General features: G+C 38.7%; 5 protein-coding genes and 1 long non-coding RNA gene across 10 annotated transcripts in view; 4 read left to right on the forward strand and 2 right to left on the reverse strand.

Moving 5' to 3' along the window:
- The window catches only part of LOC111450217 (probable polyamine oxidase 5), a 2,074-nt gene extending 1,874 nt beyond the window's left edge, over positions 1-200 (forward strand). The window contains exon 2 of one of the 2 annotated variants that reach the window (XM_023090231.1): positions 33-200. The gene's annotated coding sequence lies outside the window, so the exon portion shown is untranslated. Of the gene's footprint in view, positions 1-23 lie in introns of both variants that reach the window. The other variant, XM_023090230.1, reaches the window with a different exon arrangement.
- Positions 201-4,519: 4,319 nt separating this feature from the next.
- LOC111450609 lies at positions 4,520-4,788 on the reverse strand. Its single transcript, XR_002711845.1, has 2 exons — positions 4,671-4,788; positions 4,520-4,592 (listed from the first exon to the last, which is right to left on the reverse strand). It is a non-coding gene; the product is annotated as an uncharacterized LOC111450609 (long non-coding RNA).
- Positions 4,789-6,330: 1,542 nt separating this feature from the next.
- On the forward strand, positions 6,331-11,974 carry LOC111450784 (protein hsr-9-like). Of its 4 annotated transcripts, none has more exons than XM_023091071.1 (12): positions 6,331-6,497; positions 6,570-6,623; positions 6,698-6,749; positions 6,847-6,920; positions 7,010-7,140; positions 9,201-9,306; positions 9,431-9,588; positions 9,670-10,185; positions 10,266-10,817; positions 11,307-11,420; positions 11,504-11,572; positions 11,784-11,974. In XM_023091071.1, exons 1-12 carry the CDS (start codon positions 6,473-6,475, stop codon positions 11,787-11,789), a joined length of 1,857 nt encoding a protein of 618 aa, XP_022946839.1. In that variant the 5' UTR covers positions 6,331-6,472; the 3' UTR covers positions 11,790-11,974. The 4 variants fall into 4 exon arrangements, with proteins under 4 accessions (XP_022946839.1, XP_022946840.1, XP_022946841.1 ...); XM_023091072.1 differs by having other exon boundaries at positions 6,332-6,497; positions 11,310-11,420; XM_023091073.1 differs by having other exon boundaries at positions 6,332-6,497; positions 7,018-7,140.
- Positions 11,975-14,018: 2,044 nt separating this feature from the next.
- LOC111450534 (ectonucleotide pyrophosphatase/phosphodiesterase family member 1-like) lies at positions 14,019-15,943 on the forward strand. Its single transcript, XM_023090722.1, has one exon. It carries the CDS (start codon positions 14,223-14,225, stop codon positions 15,660-15,662), a length of 1,440 nt encoding a protein of 479 aa, XP_022946490.1. The 5' UTR covers positions 14,019-14,222; the 3' UTR covers positions 15,663-15,943.
- A 358-nt stretch (positions 15,944-16,301) lies between these two features.
- LOC111450516 lies at positions 16,302-18,274 on the forward strand. The gene is made up of 8 exons (XM_023090697.1): positions 16,302-16,640; positions 16,862-16,929; positions 17,023-17,170; positions 17,347-17,427; positions 17,508-17,594; positions 17,680-17,765; positions 17,855-17,975; positions 18,052-18,274. Exons 1-8 carry the CDS (start codon positions 16,392-16,394, stop codon positions 18,127-18,129), a joined length of 918 nt encoding a protein of 305 aa, XP_022946465.1. The 5' UTR covers positions 16,302-16,391; the 3' UTR covers positions 18,130-18,274.
- Positions 18,224-19,871, reverse strand: part of LOC111450517 (tetraspanin-2-like) — a 3,141-nt gene continuing 1,493 nt past the window's right edge. Inside the window, exon 2 of the mRNA XM_023090698.1 lies at positions 18,224-18,667. Within this exon, the coding sequence (XP_022946466.1) occupies positions 18,356-18,667 (312 nt within the window). The 3' untranslated portion in view covers positions 18,224-18,355. The remainder of the gene's footprint in view (positions 18,668-19,871) is intronic.

A 19,871-nucleotide genomic window follows, 5' to 3' on the forward strand; every position in this document is an offset into this window, starting at 1 on the left:
TTTTTTTTTTTTTTTTTTTTTTTTTTTTTTTTTTTTTTTTTTTTTTTTTTTTTAAGAAGGAGAAAAAAAAAAAACGAGGGTATCAGATGTCTTTTCACTTCTATTTTATTTTATTGGGTATTTACAAATTATCTATCTTCATGTGTCACGTCATCTTTCGCCTCTTCCAAAATTCATATAATTATATATTTTTATTCTTAGTGTTTACCTTTTTAAGAAAGAAAAATCTTATTATTTATAATAAATACATCTTTTTACTACAAATTGTACTAAAATACCCTTGTCTCTCCTAAAATTTAATTGTAAAACAAAAAAAAATGTCCACAAATAGAAGGGTATGTCTTATATTAATCTCGATTTTGTAATCATCCCGTAAAAATCCGACACGTTGCGCTGAGTTTCTTGTCACTTAGTAAGATCATATCTGCTTTTATGATTTAATTATTTAATTAGATCTTTATGTATGAAAGAGGTTGAAAAATAAATAGATACATATTTCGACGTAAAAGAAAACGTGACACTTGAAAGGACATGCAACAATAATGCATTAAGTCAACATTTAATATTCATTTTCGGGCTAATCAAATCTATGGACAATTAAATTTAATATTTAATTATAAATTAGTCGAAAAATATTTAAATTTAAAAAATATGTATAGGTAGAGGGTATATTTGGAAAGGAAAAATGTAGCTTTGGATACTGGCTCTTCAATCTCTCTCTTCATAAGAAACCAAACTGTTTTTATTATATTGATTTGCTCAATTCAACGGACAGGATCCGATAAACCCGGCCCTTTCCACCTTGGAATCTATTCATCCTTCCCTTTCTATCCCCTCTTCTCTTTTTGCTTTCCCTCTACACGACGCCGTTTTGGTCTTCTCTTCTTCTACACGACGCCGTTTTGGTCTGCTCTTCTTCTACACTCCCCCTCTCCTCATAGTACTTTTGCTGGGCATTACCCACACCAATTCTCATTCCCATTTCCCCTCTTTGTTCCACAACTTGGGGGACACCTAATCCAGGCAATACGCTCGGGTATCGTCTGCTACAAAAAAAGAAACACAAACAATTCGAACTTGTATGACCGAATGTCCGAAACGCTCAACAGTGGTTTCTTATACTGCTATCTTTGTTGTTATATTGTTGACTTGACTAGCGACAAAAATTAGCAGTGTTCGATTGGCCACTAATTAACGCTTTCGAATCAAACGAGTAATTTGATTTTGCCCCTTTTGTTCTTTCTTCGAGATTGTTTTTCAAATTGAACTCGTATGAAACTAAGATAAAAGACATAAACTTTTTGCATTTTAGCTACGAGAAAGACAACACACTCGAATAAAATTTGCTACAAAAAACACAAACAACTCAAACTTGTACGATTCAACGTCCAAAACGCTCAACAGTGGTTCTTACAATACTATTTTTGTTGTTACACTGCTGCTTTGACTAGCAACAAAAATGAGCTGGACAGATCAAGGCAACGTTCGACTGCCTGCTAACTAACACCTTCGAATCAAACGAGTAATTTGATTTTTCCCCCCTTTTGTTATTTTTTCGAGATCGTTTTTCAAATTGAACTCGTATAAAAAAAAAAAGACCTAAAATTTTGGCATTTTAGCTATTAAAAGGACAACAAATACTTTGCCCTACCCACTTGGTACCATTTAGATTTGTGCACAGAGGAAATCCCATACTTTGTTGGGTAGAGACAGATAAGGACTCCACATTGACCCTTCAATCAATATTTCTATTTTATATAAATAATATTGATATATATATATATATATATATATATATATATATATATATATATATTCCACGATTACGATAACGAGACTACAATCCTCGATTATAATAACGTTCTGCCTCAATCACCGTCTCTCGATCAAGCAAGCTTAAAAGTATAATTGAACATGACTCGAGATTACTGTTCTTCGATAAAAATAAATAAATAAATAAATAAATTGTTTTTAGTTAATATGGGTGGGAAACAAATAAGTGTAAGTGTAGGGTCAAATCAAAGAGAGGGGAAGGAAGTAAGTAAGTCACTATTTGAAAGAGGAAGAGAGGAAAAAAAAAAAAAAAAAAAGGTGAATTATTATTGTAAAGATTTTGCAGGCTTCCTCCCAAAAATCTATGTCCCACATCCTGTCTTCTTCTGCTTCAATCATCCTTTCATGATTTCCTCCATTATCATGGACCTAGCTGTCACCCAAACTTCTTGTCTCCATGCCCTAGTATCGTCATCGATACTACTTTTACTAATCGTGTTAACGGGTCGAGGCTCGAGGCGGGAATCGAGGGTATGGATTTAACCCTGTTCTACTTACTTGAATTAAGAGTGGATGATGAAGCTGCTTGCTGCTCGTCTTCTCACATCGATTTATAAGGGTATGCAATACTATATGCGTTTTAAAATCGTGAGGCTGAGGGTGGTATGTAACGGACCAAAGTAGACAATATCTACTAGCAGTGAGCTTGGGCTCGCTTCCATCCCAAACCCTTATCCAACCATAGTTCTCGAATATATTTTAACTTACTATAGATGAAATTTAACATATTGGGTTGATTTTTTAATGATGTGAATTAATTTGCTTTTTAGGCAAATCTTAGATTAATAAGAAAAATTATCCAGCAGAGGGACCTTAATGTCACATATAAATATAATATATAGTTTTTATATATATATAAATGGTTCAATATTTGAGAGCCAATGGGGTTGAATTGATTTAACTATGTTATCTCATTGGTATCTGCCCTTCTTTTTTGTTGTTGGTTGAAATTTAGCTTTAAAAAGGACTTTAACTTGTTATTCCTCTTTAACCTAAACAATTCTTTTATTTATTTATTTATTTAATAATGTGTGGTGGGAGTCTTACCCTTTTAGGGTATCCCTTAACTTATCCATCTCCCTCTTGTGTTCCCTTTGTTTTAGGGCATTAAATTGTCCTTATTTCTTTGTCACATTTTGACCAATGTTTTCTAAAGATTTAAGCTTAGGACATTAGGTTCATAAATTTCAAATGTCTAAGCTTGCATGCTCTAAAATAAGAAAATGTTCGATTTATTTGTAAAATCTCGTATCGGGACGAGAATGAAGTACTCTTTGTAAGAGTGTGGAGACCCCTCCTTAGCATACGCGTTTTAAAAACCTTGAGGGTAAAATTGAAAGGGAAAGTCCAAAGAGGACAGTATCTGCTAGTGATGGGCTTGAGCTGTTACAAATGGTATCAGAGCTCGATATCGAGCGATGTGTCAACGAGGAGGCTCTTCCAAGAAGGGGGTAGACACAAGGCGGTGTGCGAGTAAGGATGTTGGGCCTCAAAGGGGGGTGGATTTGGTGGGGTCCCACATCGATTGGAGAAAGGAACGAGTACCAACGAGGATTCTGGGCCTTGAACGGGGATGGATTGTAAGATCCCACATTGGTTGGGGAGGAGAATAAAACACCATTTATAAGGGTAGACAATATCTGCTAATGGTGGGCTTGAGCCGTTACAAATGGTACCAAAGCTAGACATTGGGCGATGTGCCAGCGAGGAGGCTCTTCCCAGAAGGGGGTAGACACGAGGCGGTGTGCGAGTAAGGACGCTGGGTCTCAAAGGGGAGTGGATTTGGTGGGGTCCCACATCGATTGGAGAAAGGAACAAATGCCAGCGAGGATTTTGGACCATGAACGACGATAGATTGTAAGATCACACATCAGTTGGGGGAGGAGAACGAAACACCCTCTATAACGGTAAACTCGCCTAGTGAACAATAAATGTAATGTAGTTTTTAAAACCATGTTTAACAAAAGCACGAGATACCCTAACTCACATGCCATAGTATACTCGACATTTCGAACCCTAAATTGCATAAATTTGTATCGTCGTTAAGAAAACTCTGACTTTATTTTAATGGAAACAAAAAGTTGACAACTGTAGAATTCAGATCTTGTATTTGAACTTTTCCTTGTTCCCTCGATATCAATACGAACTCGGGTTTGATTTAGAAATTAAAAAAAAAAAAAAAAAAAAAAAAAAATTTTTTNTCAACCTAGACTCCCACGATTGTTTAAGAAAATAAAGAGGCAATCCCTATGATTCGCTCTTGTATGAAAGAATAAAAAACTTGGGGAAGAGAAATAGAAAAATTAAACTAAATTACTATTCCTGTCATCTACATCTAAGCAACAATTTTTTATTTTTTCCTTCATGACTCATGCTGTGGTTTGATCATACACCAACCCTTCTAACTTTCACGACAGAAATAATTTGATTTTTATGAGACAGTTCAAGTAAGTTTTATAGAAAAACAGAGAATAAATAACTTATTTTGAACAAATAGCTTTCAATATTTTGTCCCCTCAACTGTTTCGTAATTTCGACTTACAAACCCTGACAACTGATCTGGCTTTGAAAATGAAACCTTAGTATTGTATAATATTTAGCCCGCACATAATTAAGACTTGGTTCCGCTACTTCCAAATATTTAAGTGAATTAAGCCCATTGACTAGAAGCCATACCGTTTTTTAGTTGCATCATGGGTGGTTTTCTTTTCAATTGGTTGCTTTTCAAAAGGAGGGCAGCCATCACGTTTCCACCACACCTACAAGTACATTTGGGATAACGTTTAAGCTATAAAATGGTTATTGCGGAAAACAAGAATATGATAAGCAGGACTCACCCAATTATTTTCACGTTCTAATATATGCTCAATCTTCTGAAGAAATTCTTTCCCTCTTGGCGGTGTCACCTCAAGCAACTTCTTCACACGCTCCTCACAAGATTTAATTTCTTCTCTCTAAATTAAAAAAAAAAAAAAAAAAAAAAAAAGAATTTTTATCCTAAATGAATGGATGGTGTTGGACATATGGATAGAAGACAAGACAGCCATAAATACTTAAGATCTATCATTCACTACAATTCAAAGACACTATCTTCTCCAATTTGTCATGTTACAACAAAGTTCCAACATGACAACGTTATATCAATGAGAAAAAAACAATTATAGCAGACAACAATAAGATCCATCACCTGAATCTTATACCACTTTATGCCTTCTTTTTATTATTATTTTTTAATTATCGTTTTTATTCTTAAAATATTGCTCTCTATTTCCATCTGGGCCCATAATTAGGCCCATAATTCCATGGCCCAAAGCCCGTTTAATCGAAATTCTAAAAAGCCCAAAAGCCCATTTCAAAACTATTATAAAGCGTTTTAACTTTTAACTTTTAATTATTTCTCTTATAGCTGATAAATAATCCAAAATTTATCCAATACTTTTTTACTTTTTATTACAGCCGACTCTAATAATTTTTAATATTAATTCGAGTGAGAGAAAATGTGAAGTCTGACAAGGTAAATTTAAAGAGGGTAAAAGGTAAAAATAAATAAGATGCGTAAAAAAGCTGCTATTGTAAGAACTTCAACATTTTGGATTTTCGGTCAATTTTACCACATTTTTCACGTTACATTAATTAATATTATTTTAATTGTCGTAAATATTTATAATATTTTTTATTTTATTTTACGTTTGGAGGAGAGAGACAAACATAAACATGATAAGCTTTTTCGTATGTTCTGTTTCAGTACACTTACACAGCTGCTCTTCTCTGCGTGTTTGTCTATTTTTGTTTTCAATTACTTTATATTATATATATGAAATAGGAAATTACTATTATAGGCCTAATGAAAAAGGCCACTTGATTCTGGGCTCAGTAATTTAGAATTAAAGCCCAATGGGCTTCCCCAACAACAGACAAGTCAATTCTGGGCCGAAAACCCATCTTTCTATATATATATATATGTGTATCGCCCGTCTTGTAACGACCGACGCCTATGATTTGGATTAGTATTTAGAATCTAAATTCAAGCCCGGCATTTCCTGCATCCCCGACGTCATAGTCACGCATATCCGGTGTCATAGTCGCATTGCTTACTTCTTGGTTTTAGGAGTGAATACTATCCCAGTAAACTAACACAAGTCGAAGAATGTTGTAACGACTGACACCTATGATTTGGATTAGGATCCAAAATCTAAATATGAGCCCGACATATCTTGCATTCCCTGCATCACAGTCACGTTGCCTAGTAAAGACTATCCTACAGACCAACACTAGTACTTGTGGGATACTTGACCTCACTCACGCATTTTAGAAAAATTTCCAATAACTCATATAAAATAAAATTGTTCTAAACAAAACACGCTTAACTACGAACTTTCTATATATTTGGTTTAAACTAAGCAAGGAGCCATAAAAAAGAGCGAGACAAAACAAAAATTTTGGCGCCTTAGCGTTTAGGGTCGTTGTTGAAGGCTCCGCGCACGCAAGCTCGAGCTGCCCCACACTTCACTGCTTCCTTCTCTCACCGCCAACCATTTTTCATCCAAAATTTCCCCCAAGTCCAAATCTCTGCTTTCAGGTCAAATAACCATAATTCAACCTCTTCCCTCCTTCCCATTTGTTCTTGTTTGCTTCAATCATGCCGGGAACTATCCGAGTTTCAGGTAACTTTCAAGCATTTCTTCTCTGCAATCGATTAGGTTTCCTTCTTCATGGTTGATTTTCATTTCTTTCAGTTCTGGAGTTCATCGACCTTCCTGAGCTATTGTCTTCCCCAATTTCGATTAAAGGTACGCAAATTGGCTGCGTGTTTGATTCTTGTTCTTCCTTGTCTTGATTCTGAAATGGATTCGTTTCACTGCAGTTTCCATGGGTAAAACACATTACGAAACTTCGGATAAAGGAGATTTCTCATTGTAATGAAGCATGCCTCTGTCATTTGAGATGTTTGGATTTTGTGTGTGTGTTTTTTTTCCTCGCTGTGAATTGTGGCTTTCTTTTTTGTGTATACAGTCCATTGACAACGCTTCGAGATGATGTGATTCTTATAATTCAGGATGCTGGAGGGAATGAGATATCACGTGCAGGTTTGTTCTTGGAATTTGGCATATCTCTGATTTTGTTAATTTTGCAAAATAAGGCTGATTGTGATTGAAATGGTTTTGTTTTGGGGAAGGTGTTCAGGTGAAATCAATAGTTGAAAAGGGTTACTGGGATGATCTTTTTCCTCTTGAAGGAGGAGGGCGTGTGCATTTGCAGTTCCAGTTTGCTCTTAGTGAAGATGATCGCAGTCGAATTCGAATGATGGTACTCTCTTCAAACCTTATTTTTCTCTTCAATAGTATCACTTTGTTTACTGAATTCCAGTTGTTTGAGCTGTGTTATTGTAATCATTCAGCTTGTTTCACTTACTTGGACCCTTTGTTTGGCACTTTGAGATCTCAGCATAATATAACTTGAATCGCTTTTGATGTTACTCGACATCTTTTCTGTTAGGAACCACGAACCTCCACAATGGTATGATGTTGTCCACTTTGAGCATAAACTCTCATACCGATGGAGATGTATTTCTTATCTATAAAATTGTGATCATCCCCTTAATTAGCCAATGTGGGACTCCCTCCCAACAATCTTCTCCTCGAACAAAGTACACCATAGAGCCTCCCCTGAGGCCTATGGAGCCCTCGAATAGCCTCCCCTTAACCGAGGCTTGCCTCCTTCTCTGGGGCCCTCGAACAAAATACACCATTTGTTCAACATTTGAGGATTCTATTGACATGACTAAGTTAAGGGCATGGCTCTGATACCATGTTAGAAACCACGAACCTCCATAATGGTATGGTATTGTCCACCTTGGGCATAAGCTCTCATAGTTTTGCTTTTGGTTTCCCCAAAAGGCCTCATACCAATAGAGATGTATTCTTTACTTATAAGATCTTCCCCTTAATTAGCCAATGTGGGACTCCCTCCCAACAATCCTCTCCTCGAACAAAGTACACTGTAGAGCCTCCCCAGAGGCCTATGGAGCCCTCGAATAGCCTCCCCTTAATCGAGGCTCGACTCCTTCTCTCGAGTCCTCAAACAAAGTACACCATTTGTTTGACACTTGAGTCACTTTTGACTACACTTTCGAGGCTCACAACTTCTTTGTTCGACACTTGAGGATTCTATTGACATGACTAAGTTAAGGGCATGGCTCTGATACCATGTTAGAAACCACGAACCTCCATAATGGTATGGTATTGTCCACCTTGGGCATAAGCTCTCATAGTTTTGCTTTTGGTTTCCCCAAAAGGCCTCATACCAATAGAGATGTATTCTTTACTTATAAGATCTTCCCCTTAATTAGCCAATGTGGGACTCCCTCCCAACAATCCTCTCCTCGAACAAAGTACACTGTAGAGCCTCCCCAGAGGCCTATGGAGCCCTCGAATAGCCTCCCCTTAATCGAGGCTCGACTCCTTCTCTCGAGTCCTCAAACAAAGTACACCATTTGTTTGACACTTGAGTCACTTTTGACTACACTTTCGAGGCTCACAACTTCTTTGTTCGACACTTGAGGATTCTATTGACATGACTAAGTTAAGGGCATGGCTCTGATACCATGTTAGAAACCACGAACCTCCATAATGGTATGGTATTGTCCACCTTGGGCATAAGCTCTCATAGTTTTGCTTTTGGTTTCCCCAAAAGGCCTCATACCAATAGAGATGTATTCTTTACTTATAAGATCTTCCCCTTAATTAGCCAATGTGGGACTCCCTCCCAACAATCCTCTCCTCGAACAAAGTACACTGTAGAGCCTCCCCAGAGGCCTATGGAGCCCTCGAATAGCCTCCCCTTAATCGAGGCTCGACTCCTTCTCTCGAGTCCTCAAACAAAGTACACCATTTGTTTGACACTTGAGTCACTTTTGACTACACTTTCGAGGCTCACAACTTCTTTGTTCGACACTTGAGGATTCTATTGACATGACTAAGTTAAGGGCATGGCTCTGATACCATGTTAGAAACCACGAACCTCCATAATGGTATGGTATTGTCCACCTTGGGCATAAGCTCTCATAGTTTTGCTTTTGGTTTCCCCAAAAGGCCTCATACCAATGGAGATGTATTCTTTACTTATAAAATCTTCCCGTTAATTAGCCAATGTGAGACTCCCTCCCAACAATCCTGTCCTCGAACAAAGTAACACCATAGAGCCTCCCCTGAGGCCTATGGAGCCATCGAACAACCTCTCCTTAACCGAGGCTCGACTCCTTCTCTGGAGATGTATCTCTTATTTATAAACCCATGATCTTTCCCTTAATTAGCCAATGTGGGATTCCCTCCCAACAATCCTCAACATTTTCTATCTTTTTCTCGTAGAGAGAAACTGCTTTGAGAAGAAAACATGTTGAACGTCAAGATAGCAATCTCAAAAACTCTGGAAGCAAACTTGCATCATCCTTCAACCTCAACCGTGAGCTTTCAGGTCAGATCCTACATATTTTATGGTTTATGGTTATGTGGTGGGATTTTCTAGCTGTCGGGTTATTTTACATTGGTGTTTTCTGAAAGGTTATTTCTTGATTTTATGAGTGCTCCGTCTTCTCAAGATTCACAAAAATGTCTTCTTCAAATTGGAGATCTAAGTGCTAAAGAAGCAGCTCACCAGTCTCCATCAGCATCAAATCAAAATATCCCTGATGAGATACCAGTTACTGAAAAAACGAACAAGATTCGACTTGATCGGATTCAACCACTTTCAGTCGAGGTTCAATGAATTTGTAGTGCAATTTCTTGCTAAGTTCTAGAGCTTGCTTTGAGATTTTGATGGGTGTTTTATTTGTTTTAGAATGATGCAGATAGAAGTAAGGATAATCCATCAGCAATTCCTCTGATGCAAAAGGTTGAGGTTAATAAACCAAAGGTAAATAACACCGTATTAGTTGATAGGATGCGGATTCAGTCACCTCATGCAATCAGACCGTCACCGACCAGTTCAGAAGAAAATTTGGTCCATACTCGAAGCTCAGAGTTATCAAATTCTCCTTCAAAAGGTGAAGAGAAGACTGATGTTAATGAGGGTAAGCCATCCACAACTCCTCTGTTGCAAGAAGTTGGTGTTAATGAACCAAAGGTCAATAACACTGAATTAGTTGAGAGGAAGGGGACACAGCCACCTCGTACAGTCAAACCTTCACCGACCATTCGTTCGGAAGAAAATTTGGTCCATTCTCGAAGCTCAGAGTTATCGAATTCTCCATCAAAAGGTGAAGAGAAGACTGATGCTTCAGAGGCGGCACCATCACGTAGAACTCCCGGGAATGTTAAAAAAGTAATAAGTGCCTTTGAAAGTAGCCTGACTCAGGTATGTTCTGGGTGATACTTTATTATGCTTTATTGCTTGAGTTTGGTATTGTTTGAATAAAATTCTGGCCTTTACATCAGGATACAAAACCTCGCATTAAACCTACCAGAAATGCTCAACCCAATGTGGTCGAAAAGCAACCATCTTCCGAAGTTAATCAATCGAAGGATAATTCTAAGCCGACTCGGTTGCAAACGACAATAGGCCCTCCTCTTGCAGGGGAGTTGACCCATGACTTAGCAAATACCAAGCAAAAGGAACAGAAACGTAAACTCTCTGAGGCTTCAGATGGGACTAAATCACTAAAGTTGAAGGGGAAAAAGAATCAAGTTGGAGAAGAAAATTTGAGTGAAAAGGAGTGTGATGATATAGATGCAAAGAATGATGAATCTTATAAAAAGTCTGTGCCTGAGAAGCCGGACTACGATAGAAATTCAGTAACAGGTGAATCGGTATCACGTGTCGAAGACGAGCAAATTCCATCCAAAAGGTCGGGTGGGTGGATATTTAGAGACGAAAGACGACGGCTGTGTGTCACAACAGGTGGTGATCATATGCTAGATCTGGTGGGAGGAGGTCGCACTAGCTATACATTCATCCGTACAGGGAAAATGAAGATTTCCACGGAAGAGGTAATTCTGGTTTAAACAGCTTCTAGTTTCTTAAAACTAAGGTGAAGAAAGATAGATTCATTGATCTCTATGAAGCCTCTTGAACTTCTTGACAATTGAAAGATCTAAGAAACTTAAATTTCTTGATAATCGATCCCACGTCGATTGGAGAGGGTAACGAACATTCTTTAAAGGGGTGTGGAAACCTCCCCCAGTAGACATGTTTTAAAACCTTGAGGGAAATCCCGAAAGAGAAAGCCCAAAAAGGACAATATCGGCTAGCCCAAGTGGACTCGAGCTGTTACATTAACTCTCTCCATTTTTTAAAGTCTTCTTGACAATCATGCATACTAGGAACTTACTGATGGAGACTTCTTCACATTTTAAAGTACATGCACCCACTATGATGTAAATAACACGATTGACGTGTTCACACTTTAAATGGTCAAGGCCTAGAGTATTTTGCTTATACTATTCTAGATTAAGATGATGTTTTACTGATTATATCAGCAGAATAGAGGTACCTCAGAGGCTAAGGCAAATGGGGGCAACCATGAGCATCAAAAAATGATCAAACCAGAGAATTCAGATGATGTAAAGCCCTCTGGAGGGCCACTTGCCAATGTAATTTCAATCCTCTAAAGCCAGATTAAAGGAAATGGGTATTCCAAATATTGATGTTTTGCTCTCCCAATTCTCTTGTTTAGGCCTTAAAAGTTGGAGTAATGCTTGGATTGGGGACTCTTGTTCTCCTTACTAGACAAAGGAAAAAGAAGGTATAAGCCTGTTATTTGTTATATTTGTCCTCGAATTCCATGTTTTCTGACTGGTTTATAATCTTGAATGCATCGATCTGCTGTCTTTTCTGCACTTTACATTCTCGTCTCGTCACGTGAACATCTCTTTCATCCAAAACGCGTGCATATACACATACCTTCAAGTTGGCATCTAAAACTGAGTCTTCCTTCTTTATTTATGGCCTTGCAGAAATAGCCAGTTGGGTGAAGGATCCACACCAATTGTGTATTCAAGGCGATCGAAGCTGTTATGTTTCTTCTCCCATTCTTTTTTTTTTAAACCACGTGCGTATTAACAAATTTTGATCTTTCTTACAGAATGTCATTGTATAAATTTTGTTCTTAATTTAATATATCAACTTTATATTCTGATGTCTGTAACATCGTTGAGAGAAGAAGATGAATCATTGACATGATATAGTAATTAGTGTTTTATCTACTAAACTATGAACTGATAGACGAAAAAAAAATCCAAATATCTGTAATGCTTCTTTATTAGTCATTTTCAGGTATATTATAGTGTGGCTGCGTGTTGTTGAGGACGATTTCATTCTGATCCAGCTATTCATATGCCTCATGCATGACCGTGCTTCTTTATTAGTCATTTTCAGGTATATTGTAGTGTGGCTACGTGTTGTTGAGGACGATTTCATTCTGATCCAGCCATTCATACGCCTCATGCATGACCGTAACACCTTGCAGCTCGGTAGGTCTCTGTCATCATATTGTATTGCCCTTAATCTCTTCTGCATTCCTTAGTCGTCTAAAATTACAATGTCAAAAATGGATGTATATTTATTTTCTTTTTATAGAAATAGTTTGAAACCCTAATTATAATTAATTTAGACGACGGTAAATTCCGTAACGGATATATTAACGGATACATTTAACGTTGGGGGGCAAAATCGGAATACAAAAAAGTCCACGTTGTGGTTCAGCAAGGCTAGGGCCTCTTATAAATACTCCTTCCTGTGGACTAGGGCGACTTGCAGTGCGGTTGAGCCGCTCGGCCCTCATTAGTTTAAGAATGAGGCTTTGCTCTCGGAGACGGAGGCTCCCTTCGCTACGAATGTTTGTAGAGCCGATGATTTCGACGCTCTACCATTTACTTCTTTCTTTCTCTCTCTCTTTTTGATTATCATCATCTTCTTCTTCTTCTTCTTCATAATTCTGTTGCGTTGGCAGTGATGATTGATCTGAATGTCTATGTACCAGATGTGGAGATGAGCTCTGCGATCCTTCGTCGGGCGTGGCGACTCGGATAGGAGTCTCAGTGGATTCACTTTTCACTCGGACTTTTTGCCGATGTTCGCAGCCACGAATCGTCGCGTTTCTCTTCGTTTCTGAGAAAAGGCGAATCTGAGCCTTCCGTCCTCTACGATTTCGTTTTCATCGATTATCTCCACATCTATCCTTGTGGATTTGAGCCAATAGCTCAGTTGGCGATCGCTTCGTTTTCTATTTCTAGGTTTTATTTTCTGTTTGTTGTTTCTTGTAGCATGATTGCCTCTGTTTATTTCGATCGGCTGATTTCAAACAATGGGATCGATTGGATACTTTCTCTTCCTTCTCCGGCTGAGCCGCTAGGGTTTGTTCGTTTAAGAAGAGGCTTCAAAGGGGAAAGAAGAAAAGATAGGGTTGATTCTTGTTGATAATTCACAGAAAAATCTAGAAATAGAAACAACAGTCGAAAGGAGTGAGATCTTCTGTTCCTATATATTTCAAAGGCTCCATTGATTTTAATTAAAAGCCTTCAACCAAGCTTCCATTGAATGAGCACCGATCGAAATTGTTTTCGTGAACTGATGAGTTTGGTTACCTCGGCAATTTTACTCTTGTTCTTGTTGAAGAGTATGGCCATGATGCACCTCTAAAATGGATCCGGTAGAGTTTATTTGTTTAGCCCGTGGATTCGCCGGAGCCATCCATCACTTTTTACAAGTACCTGATACACATCAATCTTCATTGTCTTGAAGAGCTTGTCGCCGAGGCGTAGGATCACCTCTTTTAAGAGCTTGCACAACATTTACATACTGTGGAGAGCAAGAACATTATTATTAATATCAATCAATCTTCATAGAAAGAAAGCTTCGCAGGTTTGAGCAAGAACATTATTAGTGCCACCTAACTAAATACACTACCTTCAATTCCACAATCTAAATACAACTATTCAATATAAATTGATGATATATAACAGTCAGCTTCTCGCACCACTTCTATCCTATAATTTAACTTTAAATTAGACTAAAATTATTACTCACTAAATATAATCCTTTTTGATCTCGAGTTGCCTATTCAATTAAAAAAATTAGGAAAGGTAAGTTTTAATCAGAACCGTCCAACCAATTTAAAACATTTTGATCCATCGAGGTGTTAAAAATATAAAATTTTCGAAACTAAACTAATAATTTAAAAATGTTTAATAATATTTCGTGCAGCAGACTCTCATAATCTGCTGGCGAGGCGACAGTGGCCTTTCACCCAAAGCCTTCAAATCCACCATCCACGCACCTAACCTTCTAACCGTACGATCCTTCAATTTCACTTCAGAAACCCTTCTCCTCTTCAAATCTGAAGCAGCGTCGTCTCAAATTTCGGTTCCCTTCTCTTCGAACCGGTTGTTTCCGCCATGGTTTCCGATTCTATGTTGCCGGCAGCGGCAAAGCCGACTCCGACGGCAGATCGGGAAGAAGACTCGTCTAGCCCCTCCGCCGCTCTACTCTCTTTCGACACCGATTCCTACTCTTCAAACCCATCTCATAAAACCAGCATTCTCTTCATTTCTCTCACTTTCATCACTTGTATTGCTCTCTCCGCCGCCTTCGCCTTCGCCTTCCTCTTCTTCTCAGGCGCCAACGTCACTTCCACCGCCCGTCCTCTCTCTAAGCTGAAACATCCCGTCGTTCTCTTAATCTCCTCCGATGGCTTTCGATTTGGATATCAATTCAAAACCTCAACCCCTAATATCGATCGTCTGATCGCCAACGGAACCGAGGCCGAGAGGGGTTTGATTCCTGTTTTTCCGACCCTAACATTCCCCAATCATTACTCGATCGTCACTGGCCTTTACCCGCCTCATCACGGCATAATCAACAACTATTTTCTCGATCCGGTCACCGGAGACGCCTTCACCATGGCTAATCACAACCCTAAATGGTGGCTCGGCGAGCCGCTGTGGGAGACGGTGACCAATCAAGGGCTCAAAGCAGCAACCGTATTCTGGGTCGGCTCTGAGGTAAACAAAGGCTCATGGTCTTGCCCTGTAAATTACTGTCATCATTACAATGGTTCGGTTCCATTTGAGGAACGAGTAGATATGATTTTGCAGTATTTTGACTTGCCTAGTGAGGAAATCCCTGTGTTTATGACTCTGTATTTTGAGGACCCGGATCATCAAGGTCACCAGGTTGGGCCTGATGATCCACAAATCACTGATGCCGTAGCTAGAATTGATTTAATGCTTGGGAAACTCATTTCCGGCTTGGAAAAACGAGGGGTTTTTGAGGATGTTAACATAATCTTGGTGGGTGATCATGGAATGGTTGGAACTTGTGATAAGAAACTGATATTTCTTGAGGATTTAGCTTCATGGATTGTGATTCCAGAGAGCTGGGTTCAATCAAGAACTCCTCTACTGGCAATCCGTCCACCTCCCGATGTTTCGCCTTCCGAGGTTGTTTCGAAGATGAACGAGGCTTTGCGATCTGGGAAAGTCGCGAACGGGAATCGTTTGAAAATGTATGTGAAGGAAGAGCTTCCATCTCGGCTTCATTACAGTGCGAGCGATCGGATTCCACCGGTGATCGGGTTGGTTGAAGAAGGATTCAAGGTGGAGGCGAAGAACAGTAAGAGGATGGAGTGTGGAGGAGCTCATGGGTATGACAATGCCATATTTTCCATGAGAAGTATCTTCGTTGGGCATGGCCCTCAGTTTGGAAGGGGGAGGAAAGTCCCATCTTTTGAAAATGTGCAGATATATAACTTGATTACTTCAATTCTCAACATTAAACCTGCTCCTAACAATGGTTCTGCATCGTTTCCCCAATCTATTCTCTTGCCTTCTGCATAGGATCTCGAATCGGCGTACAATAGTGTCGCTTTAACTCGAGCATCGCTGTACGGGATGTTCAAGAATTTGACCACAATGAGTGCGAATCCATCCATTAGCAGTGGTTTATAGCACTAGTTTGTATGTTTTCCATTGTGGTTTGTCGATCAAAAGAACGACAGAGCGAGCTTGTAATCTTTGAACTTTTAAGCTTATGTCGTATGTTGTTCTTCGTATGCAGGGGGTATCCTATTCAAAAACTTTTATCAGTTGATAGATATCTAAAGCAAGTACTCATATCATATCAGTCTCCTTGAGCTGCCTGAGTATTTCAAAAATGCCTTTGCAATATTATCTTTGATCATTCATAATATGGTAGTGTTGATGTTCGGGTTTCTATTAGTAATTTTCTTATCTTTTATCATGAGTTTTTGTAGCGAGTGTTTACATATGTTTTTTTTCGCTAAAAACGCTTTTGTTAATTAATGGGATAATAATAATAATAGTTTTATTTTTAACTAGATGTTATATTATAATTACAATATTATTATTTATTTTCTTAATTTATTTTGGGGGAAAATTGGAGTATAGAGAAAAACGTCTGACCCGAAGGAAGGCCACGTAAATCCATGAACATCACTGGTCACAGATCGAAGGTGCAAGGTTGAAACGGCGTCGTATCTGTTTCCCCGTTGCATTTTTTGTTGCCAATTTTGTACAGTGACGTGTTAGCTTAAATTTGGGGAAAAAATGGCCAATCGGATTGGCCTCAACTTCCACCGGCGGCTTCCAAATCCGATAGGCGCTCCTTCCACCGTATTGTCCGCGAACAGGGCCGCGAATTGCCTTAAACGGTGGAGCGTCGGAGGAAAACCACGGCGGCGTTTGGTTTTAGGCCTCGGAATTTCGTTCTGGTCTCAGTTCATGAATATGTCCGGTTCACTGGTTGGCGCCAAATCCTTCGTGGCTTCTGCGAGACAGAAAAATGCCGTCGATGAGGTAAAATTAACGCTAAAACTTCATTTGAAATTCCGCAATTTGTTTTTTCAGTAAATTGAAAAGCTAATTCGAGGACAACAGAAAGTATATTTTGCATTTTGTGGAGTTCTTCAGTTCTTGTGTGAATTTTTCGTCTGGATTTCTTGATTTCATAAATTTTTCTGAATTTTCGCGTGATTTCTTACGAGTCTGATCCGCCGAATTCCGTTCTTTCTGTGAAGGTTTTGAAGAACGTGGAGTGGCCAGAGCAATTTCCCTTCAGGGAGGAGGATTTTCAGCGCTTTGACGAGTAAGAACTCTGAACTTAAGCAATCTTCATTAGAATTTTGAGTCACATGAGACCTTGATGAAAGCATTTGAACGAACCACAACTATTTCTTAGGACACCAGATTCGGATTTCTATGAATCCCCACGCTTTGTCACGCACATTGATGATCCAGCCATTGCTGCACTCACCAAATTCTACTCCGAGGTTTTTCCCCCAAGCAATACACCTGGTGTTAGCATGTTGGATATGTGTAGCAGTTGGGTAAGCCCATTTCTGGACTTGAATGTTCTTCAATTCTCTTTTCTTGTCTTCATGAACTATGTAAAGAAAGTGTGTGGAAAAGAGCATTTGATCTGATTTTTCGAATCAAGATTTTCTAACCCTGTTATTAGTGGTGAAAATATTCAAAATCTCTCGTTCTTGAGTTTATTGTGTAGGTCAGTCATTTTCCAGCAGGATACAAGCAAGAAAGAGTGGTTGGGATGGGAATGAATGAAGAAGAGCTCAAACGAAACCCGGTTTTTCGATCTCTTCCTTCGATCTTCATTCTGATAAACAATCAGTGTTTAAACTGTTCCTGCAATTCTTCTTCGTTCAGGTTTTGACAGATTACATTGTTCAAGACTTGAATGTGAATCCTAAACTCCCATTTGAAGATAATTCTTTTGATGTGATCACTAACGTGGTATGTGCTTACCTCTGAAGTAGAACCACCATTCATGGTATGTTCTAGCTCTGAAGTAGAATCATTCGTGCAACCCGTGTTGCAGGTCAGCGTCGATTACTTAACAAAGCCTCTTATCATTTTCAAGGAAATGAGTCGAGTTCTTAAACCTGGTGGCATTGCCATTATGAGGTGAGGAGCTTACATAGAAGCCTGAATTCTGTATTGAGTTTCCTCCGATCTCGACATCTTCTAACTTTGTCGTTTATGTTGTAAATCAGCTTTTCGAATCGCTGTTTTTTCACGAAAGCGATCTCTATATGGACATCAACTGGAGATGCAGATCATATTATGATTGTCGGGTCGTATTTCCATTATGCCGGTGGATTCGAACCTCCTCAGGTAGGAGAAACTCATTGAGATATTTCCCATGCTTGAATGACTCACAATTGAGGTATTTTCTACAACTTCTCATTAGGCTGTGGATATATCACCTAACCCCGGACGGTCGGATCCCATGTACGTTGTGTACTCGAGGAAGTTACCGACAGCTTGAAAGTACACGGGAAGAAGATGAGGCAGCTGAACTGAATCAGTTTGACCTGCATATTAGTACATGTAAACTAAGCTTCAAACAAGAATCACTGAAATTGTATTCTTATCTGAGACAAAGGCTATGAATAACCATTTAGGTTCCAAAACTTGGTTGTGCTGTCTGGAAACTCTATAAACATGGGGATAAAGGCATCCTAAACAGAGATGAAAAGGTAACAAAAACAAGATCAGATCCATCCCAGTTTGTAACGACGAAAGAGGTCCTCGGTTTGAGCGTTCTTGAAGGCGCTGCAGCCGATTACATAAACACAAATGAGGATCACCACAGTGACAATGAGAACCACATTGGCTTTCCTCCATTCTTTTCTGAGGTTCCCCAAGAGACCAGCCTTGCAAGAGTTGCAATTGTAGCACAACTGGGTCTGGTCATTGCTCCAAATGTAGCAGTCTGGGTCAGCCATTGGATCACCAGGGTTCAGCCACAGTGTCGGGTTCACGAAGTTATACCCGCAAGCTGTTGGAGGTTTACAGCACCCGGACTGCATGCACACGCAGAGGAAAAACCAAGTAAGACTCCGTTAAACGACTATTTCGATTTTTGTTTCGTGATTGTTTTTCCACCCTTTATCTTTGAATGATGTTAAGAAGTTTAACTTTCGAAAACTAAAAACCAAAAGTCAAATAGTTACTAAACCGAGCCTATTAAGCTCCAACATTAACCAAGCCTAAAGAGGGAGGAGATTTGACCTGCTACCAATAAGGTAAGACCATCACACCACCTTGACAAATATATAGATGGAAAATAGTGATTGAGAGCAATTTGCCATGAAGAAGGAAGTTTAGAGTTCCAACTTTATCTTCTACTTGGATAGAAAGGATTCAACTCTATGATCCGTAAAAGGTGACCCTAGACAGGACGGGTCAAGAGTGTAAAAGAACAAAGTTAACTTACCCGTCCCGCGAGATGCACAATTAATTGAGTCGAGTTTTTGTTAGAGTCAAGAGGGGGTGAAAGAATAAAGTTAACTGACCCGTTTCGTTAGAAACACGATTGATTGAGTCAAGAGTGAGTGTAAAAGAACAAAATTAGCCGGACCTGACCCGTCCCTCTATGCACAACTAATTGAGCCCGACTGTTTGGTAGAGTCAAGAATGAGTGTAAAAGAACAAAGTTAACCAACCTGACCCGTCCTGCTAGATGCACAACTAATTGAGTCCGAGTGTTTGTAGAGTCAAGAATGAGTGTAAAGGAAGAAAGTTAGAGTTGGAAAGTTTTGAAGGAAGAGATTAAACAATTAGTGATTATGGAGTTATTAGTTGGCTCCCACTTCCACAGGCAATCTCAAACCATCTTGAATTTGATGAATCAGTATGGTATCAAAAGGGCCCAATCAAATCTTAGCTGTCTACTTTATAGTTGTGGGAGATTGTTCAAAGATTAAATCCACCTTTTCCCAAAAGAAAAAAAAAAAAAACATAAAAAAATTAATAAAAGAGAATGATTTAGATTCATAAAACTAATTTATTTACCCCTGAAATTAAAATCATAAAACTAATTTTAATAATGAAAATATATTCATTTTAAAAAACACTTAATCTAATTTAGTTTCTATAAATTTAATAAAATTTAGAATTAGCCATAATTTCATCCATAATTTGAAATTAATTTTTACTTCACAAAATAATAGTAATAACTTCACCATTTGATTTTTGAAAAAAAAAAAAAAAAAAAAAAAAAAAAAA

This window comes from Cucurbita moschata, unplaced genomic scaffold, assembly GCF_002738365.1.
Source record: "Cucurbita moschata cultivar Rifu unplaced genomic scaffold, Cmos_1.0 Cmo_Scf00012, whole genome shotgun sequence".
NCBI classification, from domain to species: domain Eukaryota; kingdom Viridiplantae; phylum Streptophyta; class Magnoliopsida; order Cucurbitales; family Cucurbitaceae; genus Cucurbita; species Cucurbita moschata.